General features: G+C 47.2%; 1 protein-coding gene across 40 annotated transcripts in view; it reads left to right on the top strand.

The window, feature by feature from the left end:
- Nucleotides 1-16,895, top strand: part of adgrl2a (adhesion G protein-coupled receptor L2a) — a 683,083-nt gene that overhangs the window by 593,366 nt on the left and 72,822 nt on the right. For 31 of the 40 annotated variants that reach the window (XM_038793686.1, XM_038793695.1, XM_038793694.1 and 28 more), the window contains 3 exons: nucleotides 3,424-3,527; nucleotides 9,528-9,713; nucleotides 9,886-9,924. In XM_038793686.1, coding sequence (XP_038649614.1) covers nucleotides 3,424-3,527; nucleotides 9,528-9,713; nucleotides 9,886-9,924 — 329 coding nt within the window. The remainder of the gene's footprint in view (nucleotides 1-3,423; nucleotides 3,528-9,527; nucleotides 9,714-9,885; nucleotides 9,925-16,895) is intronic. The other 9 variants (XM_038793693.1, XM_038793688.1, XM_038793706.1 and 6 more) reach the window with 1 other exon arrangement.

Raw genomic sequence — 16,895 nt, 5'->3', positions numbered from 1 at the left:
GCGTAGACAGTGACGCTCATATTCTGAGAATGCATAAGTTAAAGAAAAAAAAGCATCTGATTCAGCAACATCCTTCCGAAAATGTAATCTGCCATCTTTGGCAGGTCCGGCCACACAGTAATGTGGCCCCACCTTACCTGCTCACGAGGGAAATCAGCGATGAGCAACAAATAATGTCCTTGCCAACGATGCCCACATCTGATGAAAGAATCAAAAACAACGGGATGGTATAAAATACGGACATCCTGATCCACTGCTGCCGAATATGGACCTTCAATTGCATAGTATTTATTTATTTATTTATTTTTTGATATAAATTTAGTGTACCCAATTCATTTTTTCCAATTCAGGGGTAATTTAGCATGGTCAATCCACCTACCCTGCAAATCTTTGGGTTGTGGGGGCGAAACCCACGCAAACACGGGGAGATTGTGCAAACTCCACACGGACAGTGACCCAGAGCCGGGATCGAACCAGGGACCCCGGCACCGTGAGGCAGCAGTGCTATCCACTGCGCCACCGTGCTGCCCTTCAATTGCATAGTATCGACAGCTCAGACACAGGACATAAGACGTAACACGTCCCATTGCCGGTCCTTATGCTCCACTTAACTGTCAGTGCCTGATATGCATGGGGCTGGTCACAAGAGCTTCACAGTGGGAGGCAGGAGTAAGCTCAAGAAGAGATGGAGCTGGACAAGATTCGACCACAGTAAGCACAAAGGAGCATTTTCACGCTTGGAATTCATTGAGAAATGCAGCAAAGTGCAATCTTCGAGATTCAGTGACCATCTTTCATGATCTCCATTCATCATAAAAAAGCGCCCATTCCAACACATTTGGCGCTGCTTGTGCAATGATCTTGTTCATAATAACTGAATTGTTTCTGCATAGAGTGCATTTGTTCTATTCAAGTTCCCAAATGGATATAGTAGGTCAAATTCCAGCAAAAGCAGTCTTCAGAAACAAAAGAAAACATGTAGTTGAGATCTGGTGCCATTGTCACAGGAGGGATAAGCAAGTGTTTCTTTCGGCAAAGCTTGGTTAGAGTCAGGGGAATCAGTGAACTGAGGCATGGAGACATTGCCCAGCCCCCAGTATTTACATCTATCTACTGGTGGTGGCACATCTGCTTCTCCATCAGGATGATGTGGAGATGCCGGTGTTGGACTGGGGTGAGTCAACTGATGAAGACGCTGCGCTCCGAAAGCTAGTGATTCCAAAGGAACCTGTTGGACTTCAACCTGGTGTTGTAAGGGGGGGGGGGGTCATAAATACAGCATGGCAAGTATGCAACAGCAATGTTCAAACTGGGACATTGTGACAGAGGGCACAGCTCAGAAGTACATCGTGGGCTGAAAACCCAGTGTGAAGTCCTGAGGATTGGAAAGGTTTTAAATGAAAGTTCCTCCTTTATTTGGAAGTGGAGCACGAGGATCTGCACTTCAGTGTGTAAATTTAGAAATCTTACCATGCCAAATGGTGGGACTGTTTAGGACTGAGGACTGAGTTTGAATTATTATTTTAAAAATCTGGAAATAAAAAGCCCAGTGTCCGTAAAAGTATTCTTCAAGCTGCCAACTTGTCGTTAAAAACTTGGTTCACCGACATCCTTTAAAGAAAAGAAACCTCGGGGAGGGATTCTCCGGTCCCCTGGCTGCGTATTTCTCAGTGGTGCGTCGTTTGCTGGCGGTGCAATTCTTTATTCCCGCAACTTTGAAGCCACACCACGCCACCGGGCAATGCCAGCGGGAAAAGAGAATCCCAAAGCCTGGAGGATTCCGGCCTCGATGTCCTTGCCCGGTCTGGGCCTGTCTGTGACTACTGACCAGAAACAAAATGGTTGACTCCAAAGCCACCCTAGCAATCCACTCAGTTGTGCCAAACCACTACAGAGAGAACGAAAACCATGACTACCTTCTCAGAGGACCACTGGGAACAGGTTTATGTTTCCTGAATTGGGATTGGGAAAGATGAGAGGTGATATCATTGAAGCGTATAATATTATGAAGGTGCTTGACAGGGTGCACACTGAGAGGATGGATGCCCTGGCTGGGGAATCTAGAACACGGGATCGCAGTCTCGGAATAAGGGGGTCGGGCATTCAGAACTGAGGTGAGGAGAAAGTTCTTCACTCAAATCTTTGGCATTGTGTACCCCAGTGGGTGTGGAAACTCAGTTGTAAAGTTAAGACAGCAATCGGTAGATTTTTGGCTGCTGAGAGAATTAAGGAATGTGGGGATAGAGCAGGCAGCTGAGGTTGAGGGGGAAGGTCAGCCATGATCTTATTGAATGGCAGAGCAGGCCCGAAGGGCCAAATGGCCTACTCCTCATCCTATCTGTGCCAGTGAGCAGTAAATCCTGGATTTTCCAGTGGAGCAGAGGTTAGCACTGCTGCCTCACAGCACCAGAGACCCGGGTTCAATTCCAGCCTTGGGTGACTTTCTGTGTGGAATTTGCACATTCTCCCCTTGTCTGCCTTAGTTTCCTCCGGGTGCTCCAATTTCCTCCCACAGTGCAAAGATGTGCAGGTTAGGTGGTCATGCTAAATTGTCCGTTAGTATCCAGTGATATGCAGGTTAGGTGGTCATGCTAAATTGTCTTTTAGTATCCAGGGATGTGCAGGTTAGGTGGGGTTACAGGGGTAGGGAGGGTGCTCTTTCAGAGGGTCGGTGCAGACTTGATGGGCCGAATGGCTTTCTTCTGCACTGCAGGGATTCTAGGATTCCGAAAATGAATTCATAAAATGGCAACAACATTTTGCCGCACCCAGCAGTAATTTATTTGTGTCGACAGCACTGAGGGATGTGACTGGCTGTTTCTGCACACCTTGCAGTTTTATTTGCCCTTTTCAAGTGTGAGCCGATGTTCAAGAGTGGACCATAGAATAGAACATACAGTGCAGAAGGAGGCCATTCGGCCCATCAAGTCTGCACCGACCCACTTAAGCCCTCACTTCCACGCTATCCCCGTAACCCAATAACCCCTCCTAACCTTTTTGGTCACTAAGGGCAATTTAGCATGGCCAATCCACCTAACCTACATGTCTTTGGACTGTGGGAGGAAACCGGAGCACCCGGAGGAAACCTATGCAGACACGGGGAGAACGTGCAGACTCCGCACAGACAGTGACCCAGCGGGGAATCGAACCTGGGATCCTGGCGCTGTGAAGCCACAGTGCTATCCACTTGTGCTACCGTGCTGCCCTAATGAATTATGGCTGCGGAAGAGGTCTAACGTTTGGACGGTGGTTTGTTTCTAGATTGTGGCTATTTGTCTGGGTCACTGGGCTGTCAGAGATGGTGGACCGGCCTGCGAGTATTACTGGGACGGCTGAGCCACTATAAATGCCCTGCTGGTGTTTCACATGCACAGAAAGACACTTCCAAAGTTTATCTAATTTGTTGTGCTTCATCTCTTGTAGGTACTGCCTCTTATCTCTGCATAGTGTCCACTGGAATGTGGAACCCCAAGGGTCCTGATCTTAGCAACTGTACTTCACACTGGGTAAATCAAGTGGCTCAGAAGGTTCGTTCTCATGATTTTATTTTGTTTAAATGCCTATACTAGTGGTGATTAAAACCGAGTGCTGAGGATTCAATTTGGAGAAATCATCACTAATGTAGCACCCATTTCAGGGTATTTACTCAGTGCCAGTTGATAGCCTGTGAAAGACTTTCTAAACTTGTACCTCATCGATACGGCGTTCATGAATGTCTGCTGATGTAGGCATATGAAGTCATTAGACAACCTTTATAACCAAGGGTTTAAGAAAAAAAATAAGTTGCCTGTTTTAAGGATCAAAGAGGCATTGTGGGTAATTATCCTCCGGAACGAAGTGACCTTTGGCCTTCATGTTTGGAGACTTGAGCTTCCAGTCTGGTTGCCATGGGCAACGGATTTGTGATTTGTGAAGAGATAGACATATTCGTTTTCTTTGAGGTAGTGCGGTGAGTAATTGGGGATACAAAGAGTATTTGTGTAATTAACATGTGGGAGAGACTGTTGCAGCTGACAAAAGGCTGCTGTAAATAGATTTGTGCCTCCTTATCATTTTCGGAGTCCTTTAATTTGGAAGTGATGCATTTCCAAATGGCAAAGGATGGGTGAGGAAATGGCCAAATGATTTATTCAGCCTGGAATTTGCTGCTGGCGATCTTATCACCCGACATCCCTAACACACTTGTGTCAGGTGCTGTTTTAATTGAGACAGTAGCCTTAATTTAAATGGTCAGTGCCTCTTCATGTGAAGGGAATGTGAAATTCAATACAAGTGCATTAAGCATTCGCAAATTTAACCTTGTCAACAATGATTTCGAGGCTTTTAGTCTTTTTATTTGTTTGGAGCTGTAAACAGGTCAAGCAAGACAAGTGCTCGGAGGAGCTGGGAGTTGTCGCACACGCGTATGGGAAGCCGACTTTATCTGGCAAAGGGCTTGACTCTCAAAACTTTAGACCTTCAGCCCTTTTCAGTTGTCAGCTGACCGACTGCATGTTTCCAACGTTCTTCTTTAACTGGTTTCATTGTTGGCTTTGTGGCCTGAAGCCGCAAAGGACCCATTCCTCATGCCTGGGGTTAGATGCCGTCACTGCTGAGGAGAGCCCATTACAACACTGAAGGGCCATTCTGCCCATTGTCTCAAGACTGGCTCTTTGACGTTTGTCACAGCACATCCACAACAGGGCCATCTCACAGTACAGCCAAACCTGATTCCACTCCACTCCACTGCTCTCTCTTCCCATTGACACGGCATATGTTTCCTTTTCGACGTACACGGTCTGATTCCCATTTAAAAGTTCACATTGAACCTGCTCCCTCCACCCTTTCGGATAGAGAACATTCCAGATCACAACATTTCGCTAAATTTTCTTTCTCCGCTCTGGTACTTGCGCCCGTGGAGTCGTGGAGCTTTTACAGCACGGAAAGAGGCGGTTCGGCCCGTTAAGCACCTATTTATTCTAACCCCATTTTCCAGCACTTGGCCCATAGCCTTGTGTGCTATGGTATTCCAAATGTTCATCTAAATACTTTTTAAATGTCGCGAGGGTTCCTACCTCCCTTTCAAGCAGTGAGTTCCAGATTCCCACCACCCTCTGCGTGAACATTTTTTTCCTTAAATCTCCTCTAAACCTCCTGCCCATGACCTTAAATCTCTGTCCCCTTAGCGATCCATTCGCTAAGGGGAAAAGTAGCTTCCTCTCCACCCTATCTGTGTCCCTCAATTTTATACACCTCAATCAGGTCTCCCCTCAGCCTCCTCTGATCCACAGAAAACAACTTCCAACCTATCCAGTCTCTCTTGATAGTTCAAACATCCTTGTGAATCTCCCCGACATCTTCTCCAGTGCAATCATTTCTTTCCCATAGTGGCATTGTGGATAGCACAATCGCTTCTCAGCTCCAGGGTCCCATGTTCGATTCCGGCTTGGGTCACTGTCTGTGCGGAGTCTGCACATCCTCCCCGTGTGTGCATGGGTTTCCTCCGGGTACTCCGGTTTCCTCCCACTGTCCAAAGATGTGCAGGTTAGGTGGATTGGCCATGCTAAATTGCCCTTAGTGTCCAAAATTGCCCTTAGTGTTGGGTGGGGTTACTGGGTTATGGGGATAGGGTGGAGGTGTTGACCTTGGCTCTTTCCAAGAGCCAGTGCAGACTCGATGGGCCGAATGGCCTCCTTCTGCACTGTAAATTCTATGTAAAGATTCTCTATAGTGTGGTGACCAGAACTGCACACAGTACTCCAGCTGTGGCCTAACCAGTGTTTTAGACAGCTCCATCAGAACCTCCCTGTTCTTGTATTCTATGCCTCAGTTAATAAAGGCAAGAATCCCATAGGTCTTCTGAACCACCTTATTTTTTTTTAGAACAGTACAGCACAGAACAGGCCCTTCGGCCCTCGATGTTGTGCCGAGCAATGATCACCCTACTTAAACCCACGTAACCCGTATCCCAACAATCCCCCCATTAACCTTACACTACGGGCAATTTAGCATGGCCAATCCACCTAACCCGCACATCTTTGGACTGTGGGAGGAAACCGGAGCACCCGGAGGAAACCCACGCACACACAGGGAGGACGTGCAGACTCTGAAAAAATGAAATGAAAATCGTTTATTGTCACGAGTAGGCTTCAATGAAGTTACTGTGAAAAGACCCTATTCCGGCGCCTGTCCGGCGAGGCTGGTACGGGAACCTGTCCTGCTGTCTTCAGGGATCTATGGACGTGCACCCCAAGGTCCCTTTGATCCTCCGTCCTTCCTCGTGCCCTACCACATTCCCTGGCATTGTTAGTCCTCCCAAAATGCATTACCTCACACTTTTCAGGGTTAATTTCCATTTGACACTGTTCTGCCCATCGAACCAGCCTGTCTACATCGAAACAGTTTGATGTTTCCATGATCCGTCAAAAATACTTGTTTGAAAGCCGCTAGCAAACCTCCCCTTCAGCATCTCTGCCTCAGGAAGAAGAATTCCATGTGAGAGGTTGATGGACAGCATTGCACTGGGATCATGCAAAGTTACCCTCAGAGCTGCCACCTTGTCTCTGAAAGCCAACAGGTTGACAAATCACTTGCAGTCGGGTCAAGCTGCCACCCCACCCAGTCTGGTTTGGTGCCTCCTGAACTGACCCGACCAGGCACTTGCCCTACTGCCAGTTTCTGCGAGCAACTTGGGATTGCCAAGAAACATAACCTTTCCAGCATTACTTATGTGGGTATAATGAAATGAAACGAAAATCGCTTATTGTCACAAGTAGGCTTCAAATGAAAGCCCCTAGTCGCCTACATTCCGGCGCCTGTTCGGGGAGGCTGGTACGGGAATTGAAAGCCAGCTCTTTCGCCCTGTGCTAAACCAGCCCAGTAAACGTCAGGAGAGGGAAGCCTGGCTGATTTACTTCCACAATGGATGATAGAAAACTGGAAACATTCATGGTGCAGGGGGAGGCCATTCAGTCCATCAAGGCAAGAAAGAATTGTGCAGCCAGATGCCCACCTTCCAGCTCTTGGCCTGTAGCCCTGTAAGTTATAGCATCTGGGGTGCATTTCCGAGTGTTGTTTTCGAATGCACTTAGGGTTTCTGCCTCTACCGCCCATTGGGCAGTTAACCCCAGACCCGCCGTCTTCTGAGTGAGTGAAAAACTATTTCTTCAACTTGCACCTCCGTCCCAAAATAAATCCTTCTCCCAATTACTTAAATTTGAGTCCCCACACTATTCACTTGTTTGCCAAGGGAAATCCTGCCCACTCTATCTTGGTTGTTCATAATTTTATTCATTTCAATTATATGTCGCATTTGTTTCCTCTTTTCCAAAGAAAACAACTCCAGGATCTTCAATCTTTCCTTATTGTTGAAATTCTTCATTTCTGACAACACCTTGGTAAATCTCCACTGTCCCCTCTTTCTACTGCAAACCCATCTTTCCTCCAGGACAGTGACCAAAACTGTGCACAGTACTCTCGCTGTGGTCCAACTGGTGTTCTTTAAAGTTCCAGCTCTGTATACTGGACCTTGATCAATTAAGGAAAGGATTCCGTTATATATTAATCACCTCATCTGCCTGTCCTGCTTAACTTCAGGGTCCTGTGAACATGCACTCCAATGTCCCTCTGTTCCTCTCCACCTCTCAGTATCCAGTCATTGGTGGATTCCCTAGTCTTGTTTGCAGTCTCGAAATGCATGACAATGCGCCTGTCAGGATTAGAACATACAGTGCAGAGGAGGCCATTCAGCCCATCGAGTCTGCACCGACCCACGTAAGATCTCACTTCCACCCTATCCCCATAACCCAATAAATAACCCCTCCTAACCTTTTTGAATACTAAGGGAAATTTAGCATGGCCAATCTGCACTTCTTTGGACTGTGGGAGGAAACGGGAGCACCCCGAGGAAACTCACGCAGACACGGGGAGAACGTGCAGACTCCGTACAGACAGTGACCCAGTGGGGAATCGAACTTGGCACCCTAGCGCTGTGAAGCCACAGTGCTAGCCACTGTGCGGCCCCTAGATTGAATTTCATTTTCCAATTTTCTGCCACCCTATCAGTCCTTTGATACCTTCCTGCAGTTTACCGATTTCTTCCTCATTGTCAATCACTTCCTCATTGTCAATCACAGGGACATTTTTGCACCATTTTCAAACTTCTTAATCATGCCCCCAACATTTATGTCAAAAGAACCATTACTCTGAGTCCTGTGGAGCCCGAGAGGAAAACAGCATTCGAGTCTCAAAACAAAACCCATCGACAATTACCCTTCATCTGCCACTGAGCAAATTCTGGATCCAGCTTGCCACTTTCTGTTAAATCCCGGGAGCTTTTAATTTTCTGACAGGTCTGCCATGTGGGACCATGTCAAAAGCCTTGCAATAATCCACGTCGACTAGATCAAATTCACCACCCTCGTCGTCCCTCCTTGTTGCAACCTCAAAAAGTATCAAATTCGCCATCCGAGGGTCGGACGACGGCTTCCACAGAACGTGGGAGCCATTCATGCAACTGTTCCGGGACCTGTTTGTGGCCAACGTACAAGAGGAAGAATAGTCGGGTGGCCAAGAATCAGGGGAAAATGGACGGGAATCGGGGGAGGGTAGCCGGGGGGGGGGGGGTTACGGGCTCGTTATGGGGGTTTGCTGGCAAGCCAAGGCCCAAAACCAAACTATAAATAAATGCCTATAAACATGTGCCTCGGCCATATTGGGGAATGTAAAATATGTATGCTGGCTAAAGGGGGCGGCCACAATTGTTGTTATGAAGATGCTTACCTGTAAATATTCATGTTAAATTTTTGTGTTTTCTTTTTTTTTCTCTCTAATAATTTGTAATTTGTCATATATAAAATATGAAAACTCAATAAAAAACATTTATAATAAGAAAAGTGCAGTCAAGTTGACCAATCTGTGCTGACTGTTCATGATTAATCTGTGCCTTTGACCCTGGCTGCAGAGGTGGAAAAGGTACACGGACCAGGAATTAATCCTTGCCACTTTAGCCATCCATGCTGCTTATTTCTACAATGCATGGTGACTTGGGGGGGGGGGGGGGGGGGGGGTGGTTCATAGAGGAAGCTCTATTCAAAAGGAAGAAGCCAACAACATGAATAGTAGCCAACCCAGCAGTGGCCGATCATCAACTCAACCTTCCTGCATTGCCCCTTCACCATTAATGTGAGTCATTCTGGGAGCTTCAGCTCTCTGTGAATTAGGATCAGTGCTCGCTGCCATTGAGAACACAGGGCAACGTGACAAAATAAGCCATTCAGACTATGCCACACACGTACTCCTGGCACCAAATTGATGATTGGTCCTCGGCTCGAGATGTTAGGCCGAGAACTTGGAGTGGGTCGCAGCAGGAGGAGTATCATCAGCCCTTAATTAGCTGCGAATGTTTCTGTCCGCACATCTGCGTCGGCGATCAATTAGGTCGCCACAAGTTGCCAGACATGGGTGCACGGGTAATGCGAACTTCGGAGTGACTGCTCTTTGGACATTATCGAAAAACCCTGCTGAGAATATGTAATTTATGATTACAGATTAGGAGCGGTGAAAATGCTGCTAACCTAGCAAATGAGCTGGCCAAGCATACCAGAGGACCAATCTATGCGGGAGACGTGAGCTCATCAGTTAGATTGATGGAACAGCTCGTAGACATCTTAGATGCACAGCTCCAGGAACTGCGGCCCAGTGAGAAAGACTCTGTGGGTCGCAGTTTTAACAAGGTAAGGCTAATGGGCCGTAAAAGCATGGAACAGAAAGTAAATGGTCTCTCTTGTGTTTGTTGGCGGGGAGAGGTGCAAAAAGCCAGCAAGATTCCACTGCCTCTTTCCTTACTAACCCTTTTGTGTTTTGTTTCTTTCCTGTGTTGAACTCTGCCTCCTATGATTGGATAAGCTCCAAAAAAGAGAGAGGACTTGCAGGGCGTACATTAAGGTAGCCTTTGATGTCGCTTTTGCTTTTATTGCCCCTCCCGCAACACCCACCCGCACCCCCGAACCTCCAAGACATTTCTTCTCGCTTTGTGAATGCGTTGCATGAAGCCCTCCCCCTTTGCACTGCTGCCTGCCCCTTCTCTCCCCCTCCCCCACCACACCACAACCTCACCCCCCCCCCCCCTCCCGAATCTTGGTTCCTGGATTTTCTAAACGTATGCAAGAACCTACATCATCCGTCGAGCTATTCTTTGTTGCCGTTATTTTGGCTGTGCTTCATGCTGATGTAGTATGTGTTTCTGGCTAAAACTGTTTTGCCTCTCTGCGATTGAGAGAACCTTCTGGAGCCATTTCTATATTCCAGCTATCCTCAGACCCAGAGGGAAACCTGTTCTTTGTGGTCTTTCAGAAAATAAGAATGAATGGAAACATTATGTTTCAACAAAGCGTAATCTTGACATTTTATCATAAAGTGCATCAACTATTTTTTCACCATTGGCATTGCGCTTGAAGGTAATAATTGCTGATTGAAGTAGGCTTAAACTGCATCTTGAATGTATCTCTCCTCTTGCATCAAGCAATCATAAAGAGATTCATTCATTGGTTTACTTAATTAAGGGTGGTCGTTGTCGCTATGGAGCCAAATGTGGCAGCTATTTTGTATCAGCAATGGAGCACCAACCACAACTTACTCACTCTTCCAACTGCGTCCATCGGGCAGGAGATACAGAAGTCTGAGAACACGCATGAACAGACTCAAAAACAGCTTCTTCCCCGCTGTTACCAGACCCCTGAATAACCCTCTTATGGACTGACCTCATTAACACTACACCCCTGTATGCTTCACCCGATGCCGATGTCTATGTAGTTACATTGCGCACCTTGTGTTGCCCTATTATGTATTTTCTTTTCATGTACTTAATGATCTGCTGAGCTGCCCGCAGAAAAATATTTTTCGCTGTACCTCGGTACACGTGATAATAAACAAATCCAATCCAAAGCCACAATGAGATGAACAACCAATTAATCTGTTACTTTTTTTTTAGCAGTGGTGGTATAGGAAGAAATAAAATGTTGCACAGGTTAATCCGTATAACTGGGGTGCGATCTACTGACCCTGTTATGCCCGAAAGGCAGCGTGGCTTAATGGAGCCATTAGATGCCGGGAGATTCCTCTTCCTGGATCTACGCTATTTTACGAGACATCACGTTGTGAATCCTACCCATTGTGGATCACTTTTTGGCAAATCTGCATATTAGAGAGAGAAGCTAATCTCAAGATCTACCCAAAGCTTTGGGATCTAACCCCTTCTTCATCTTGGAGTTGTCGGGTGAGCGCCATTCAGTGCTGGTCTCCAAAAAAATGGGGACCAGACGGATTGGCAGTTTGTGGCGGTCTCCCAGGAGATCGGAGGCCCCAGGTGTTTGCCCTCTGGGAAGGGTGGCTCCCTGGCATTTATGATGCCTCCTGGACACATTGACACTACCAGCCTGGCACCCTGGTAATGCCACCTGGGCGATAGCCTGGCACTGCCAAGGTGCCCAGCTGGCAAGGGCAATTCCCGCGCTGAGGATCAGGCCCGGAGGTACCAGTGTGGGGATCGGGGGGTGGGGGGTGAGTGGTGGCATCTGAGGTTCCCCCGTATAGGTGGGTTAGGGCTTTGGGGGGTCGCGTTGGATGATCAAGAGATTGGGACGCCATTTAAAAGTGACGTCCCAATCTCACACATTGAGAAGTTCCAGCGAGCGGAGCTCCTCAGTGGAGACAATGGGACTAAGTGTGGCCTTGGCTGCGCATTTCCTGCTGAGGCCCCATATCTATCCGAATGGGAGTTCAGTAGCATGGTGTTTCTCAGCGCTCCGAGCTATGGGACTTTTAACGTCCACTAAAACCTCAGTTTAATGTTTCATCCAAAACATGGCGTCTCCAACAAAGACGAACCCCACCCCCCGATCACTGCACTGCAGTCTTCATCCAGATTACCAAGCTGACACCATTTCATCGTGCCTTTCTTCCTCGCGATAACTCATGAACTAATCTAATGTAGCATCTCCAAGGCTAGCCTATCCTTGGATATAAAGAGAAAAACTGTGCACTGTGTTTCAGGGGTCATCTGAGCCAACATTTACAGCTGCCAGCTGGCGCAGAAGGGGCTTGGCGCCACGCCAACCGGTGCCGAAGGGGCCGGCGCGAGTTGGCGCATGCGCGGAACGCCAGTGTGTGCTGGCGTCATCCCAGCAAATGCGCAGGCGGGGTTTCGTCTCCACACCGGCCATGGCGGACCGGTACACCAGCCCGCGCAGAGGAATAGAGTTACCCCATGGCACAGGCCCACCCACGGATCAGTGGGCTCCGATCGCCGGGGGGGGGGGGCTGCCAATGGCCCCCGACCAGCGCGGCACAATTCCCACCCCCGCCAAATCCCCGGCGCCGGAGAATTCGGCAGCTGGCGGGGGCGGGATTTATGCCACCCCCCCACAGTGATTCTCCGACCCGGCGGGGGGGGTCGGAGAATCCCTCCCCTTCTCTCTGTACTCAAATCCCCTTGCAGTAAAGGCCAGCATGACATTTGCCTTCCTCATGGCCTCAACAGGGAGTCACACTTGACCTGCGCCTTTGTGTATGTGTGTGTATATGTGTGTGTGTCCCATTAATATCGGTCTGACTCATGCACACACTGCATTAACTGTGTTCTGCAAAGGGAAACAGGAAACCAGCATGACATGATATCCCTCCCCCCACCCCTCCAGCATGTGTTATTTCACTTAAATTATGGCTTGTCTAATAAAAGTTAATTAATGGTCATTCTGAAGCACAGTATTTCACTTTTGGATTCTTAGTTGCAAAGCAGTTCATGAAATCCCAGAGGTGAAGGGGAGTTAGTCAAAGTGTCGGATCAGATATGAGTGTTGGCTGGCTGGCGAGGATGCATTCCCCCATTGCTGACAGCCATTGAAAACAGGCCAGCTGTCCGCGATGATAGCGACTGAAGTTGTACTGATGCCAGTAATTTCAGCCAGATGAACTGGCCCTTTTGGCAGATGTATCATGAGGTGCATGGTGTCCTTGGGAGTGTATATCAATATTTCTAAAGGGTCCCTCGACAGAAAGGAAAAGTTGTTGAAAAAAAACCCATCATTTTAAAAGGAATCATGAATCAGAAAATCTTTTGCACTCAGAGCGCAATGCAATTCCACCTCCAGCCCCCGCGCCCCGTCCCCTCCCCCAGTAAGGGCTACTGGTGACTTAAGTCACATAATGTTATAAATAGACATAGAATTTACAGTGCAGAAGGAGGCCATTCGGCCGATTGAGTCTACACCAGCCCTTGGAAAGAGCACCCTACCCAAGGTCCACACCTCTGCCCCAGACCTGTAATGCAGCAACCCCACCCAACCCCTTTGGACACTAAGGGCAATTTATCATGGCCAGTCCACCTAACCTGCACATCTTTAGGCTGTGGGAGGAAACCGGAGCTCCCGGAGGAAACCCGCGCAGACACAGGGAGAAAGTGCAGACTCCGCACAGACAGTGACCCAAACCAGGAATCGAACCTGGGACCCTGGAGCTGAGAAGCGACAGTACTACCCATTGTGCTGCCGTGCTGCCCTGTTCTAGTAGAAATCTCTTATCCTCATAAATCGCTTTATCAGGTGTTGCTATTGCTGTCCATTCCCTTTAATATTCCACATTTTAAATTAATATTTTTGTAGAAAAGATAACCTTGACAGGCAAGGAAGGATATCCGGTCTGTCAAGCTGGTGGGCCTCGCACACCATGATGATCGAAGCACCATGAACAGGTACCCCCGCTCCCTTATTCTTGAAATATTTCAAGTTCTCCCTTCAATCAAATGCCATTTTGCAGGCCACGTTTCCTCAGAACAGCAAAGATGAGAAGCAAAAGAAGAGAGAAGGCGCTGCGGCCTACCATTCAGCCCATTTCGCTCAGAGTTCACACGTGATGTGCGTACCGTGGACCCACCCTTCCCGCTTGTCGATCAAGGCACATTCGAGGTGCTCCGATAGCGACGATGTGGGTTCCACTTGACTGCCATATGTGGCACCAGACTTTCCGCAAATCCAGAATTGACGGAACGACATCCAAGCAGCTCCAACGACTCGGCTTCTTCCCTCCTGCCGGGAAAAGCGGTGGCTTTCCCCAGCTTGAGCACTGCGCCTCCTGTGGTCGAATGTACTGGAAGCTCAGGCAGAGGAGCAACCTTGAATTTGCAGCTCTCCCTTCCACTCTGCTCCGCACCAGCAGAACACCCTGTCGATTAATTGCCACTCAGTTTACGAGTCGTATCTATAATCAACGCTTTGGAAAAAAAAAATTTGCAAGTCGCTTTGTAATACCAAACAAGTTCATTATTCATGACATAAGGTTCCTGCACAGTGCAGATTAAAATCTCAGAGCTGCATTCTTGAAGTGCGTAAGAGGGGAAAAGGCTCTCTATAGACCAATCTCTCCACCTTCATAGTTAATGGCGGGAGTAGAATTGATGTTAGCATTTTGACTATTCGGGCTCCCATTAGAGCATGAAAAAAAAGCCTGTAGTACCACATCTAAGTATCTTCCACCTGCCAGGAAGGTCATGGTGGCTAGGAAACTAGACAGAAAGAGGATATTAAGATGGATTAGGCTAATTAATCTTATGCTGACAGTAGCCTTGGTAGACATTTTTTCTAATCATTCTTGTAGGGACAAACCCCTGTTTAAAATCATCCTGTTTTTATTTGCATAAAGTGGCTCGTTACTAAAGCTAGTTATATTAACATTGATCAGATAAAGGCAGATGTGGGGGAAGGAGAGAGAGGCTGCAACATTTGCTAAATTGCACTGTTCTGAAGTACAGCATAAATCCCTCTGCCTAATTCACTCTTGCATTAACTATACATTAGAGCACGGAATTGATTAACTGATTAAATTGATTAAATTTAATTACTTTCTGACAGAATTGTAATGGTCTCCAGTTGTTTGTTATTCCTGCTGTGTTTTTTTCCCACTCTGCATCTTTCCTGGTCAGCCCCGTGATTGATAAAAACTCCCTCTCGACCCTGCTTTATTAAAGAAAGGCAACTCAAGAAACCCTGGACTGTGACCGACCGAGGCTTACCTGTGTGTGACCTTTGCCATCACTGTTGTCAAACACAAGGATGTCCCAGATTTTAAATATCAATCTGACCGGTTCTTTCAGATGTTAATCAGGGATCACTGTATGTGCGTGCTTGTGTTTTCTGAATGGTTCTTCTTTGCCCTTCCATTTCGCACTTAAGTGTATGTAATCTTTACCTCTTTTTCTCTCTCGCTGGCTTATCTGTCCATCTATTTATCTTTTGCATCCATTTTTATCCATCTCTCTCTCTTTACCACTCCCTCCATCTCCCTCTTTAAACCTCTCAAAGCCTGTGTGAATCTCTCTCTTTCTGTATTTCTCTCAGTTTAAGGTTCCCTGATCACTCCTTTCCTCTCCGTTGATCACTCCTTAATCTCTGTCTGTGCTTGATTATGTATCTCCCTCTCTACCCTCTAACATCTCTCGCTTCATTCATCACTGTGTCTGTCTGCACTGACCCCACCCCATGTGCACATCTTTTCATCCTGAGGTGAGGCGTTTGTTTTACGAAGAGAGATTGAACAGTTTAGGCCTATACTCTCTCGAGTTTAGAAGAATGAGAGGAGATCTAATTGAGGTATATGAGATGCTCAAACGGTACTGACAAATAGAGCGGGCAGTGCCTCTTGTGGGCCAATCTCGAACGAGAGGTCACAGTTCCAGGATAAGGGGCAGCAGATTTAAAATCGAGATGAGGAGTATTTACTTCTCTCAAAGGGTCGTGAATCTGTGGAATTCGCCACCCCAGAGTGTGGTGGATGCCGGGACATTTGAGTAAATTTAAGGAACAGATTTTAATTAGTAATGGGTTGAAGGGTTATGGGGAATGGCTAGGAAAGTGGAGTTTTAAAAAAATACGTTTAAGAATTTTCAGAAAAAATAATCATACAAAAGAACCAATCACACAATAAACACAAAACAAGATTAATAAGAAAACACACATATTAACTTAACCCCCCCCCCCCAAAAAAAAAACAAACTAAACCGCTGACAGTAACTAGCTCTTTAAAAAAGGAAATGAATGGCTGCCATCTTAGGTAGAACCCTTCTACCGACCCCCTGACCTTCTCGAAATGTAAGGTCATGCTGAGGTCATGGATAGAAAGCTGGTTAGCAGGCAGGAAGAAAAAGCTGGAATAAATGGGTCTTTTCCTCATTGACAGGCAGTGACTAGTGGGGTACCGCAGGGATCTGTGCGAGGATCCCAACTGTTCATGTTATATATTAATGATTTGAATGAGGAAACTAAATGTATTATCACCAAATTTGCAGATGATACAAAGTTGGGTGGGAGGGTGAGCTGTGAGGAGGATGCAGAGATAGTTCAGGGTGATTTGGACAAGTTGAGTGAGTGAGCACATGCACGGCAGGTGCAGTATAATGTGGACAAATGTGAGGTTGTCCGCTTTGGTAGCAAAAATAGGAAGCAGATTATTATTTGAATGGGTGTAAATTGAGAGAGGTGGATACTCAGCGAGACCTTGGTCACCTCGTGCATCAGTCACTGAAAGTAAACACGCAGGTACAGCAGGCAGTAAAGAAGGCAAATGGTATGTTGGCCTTCATCGTGAGTGGATTTAAGTATAAGAATCGAGATCTTTTACTGCAATTGTATCGGGCATTGATGAGGCCACACCTGGAGCATTGTGTGCAGTTTTGTGGTCCTTTTCTGAGGAAGGATGTTCTTGCGATAGAGGGAGTGCAGCGAAGGTTTACCAGGCTGATTCCTGGGACGGCGGGACTGTCATATGAGAGACTAAGTTTCTTGGGGCTGGTTTAGCTCAGTGGGCTAGACAGCTGGTTTTGTGATGCAGAACAAGGCCAGCCGTGCGGGTTCAATTCCCGTACCAGC

This window comes from Scyliorhinus canicula, chromosome 4 (assembly GCF_902713615.1).
Source record: "Scyliorhinus canicula chromosome 4, sScyCan1.1, whole genome shotgun sequence".
Taxonomy (NCBI): domain Eukaryota; kingdom Metazoa; phylum Chordata; class Chondrichthyes; order Carcharhiniformes; family Scyliorhinidae; genus Scyliorhinus; species Scyliorhinus canicula.
This window is presented reverse-complemented; position numbering and strand designations above follow the sequence as displayed.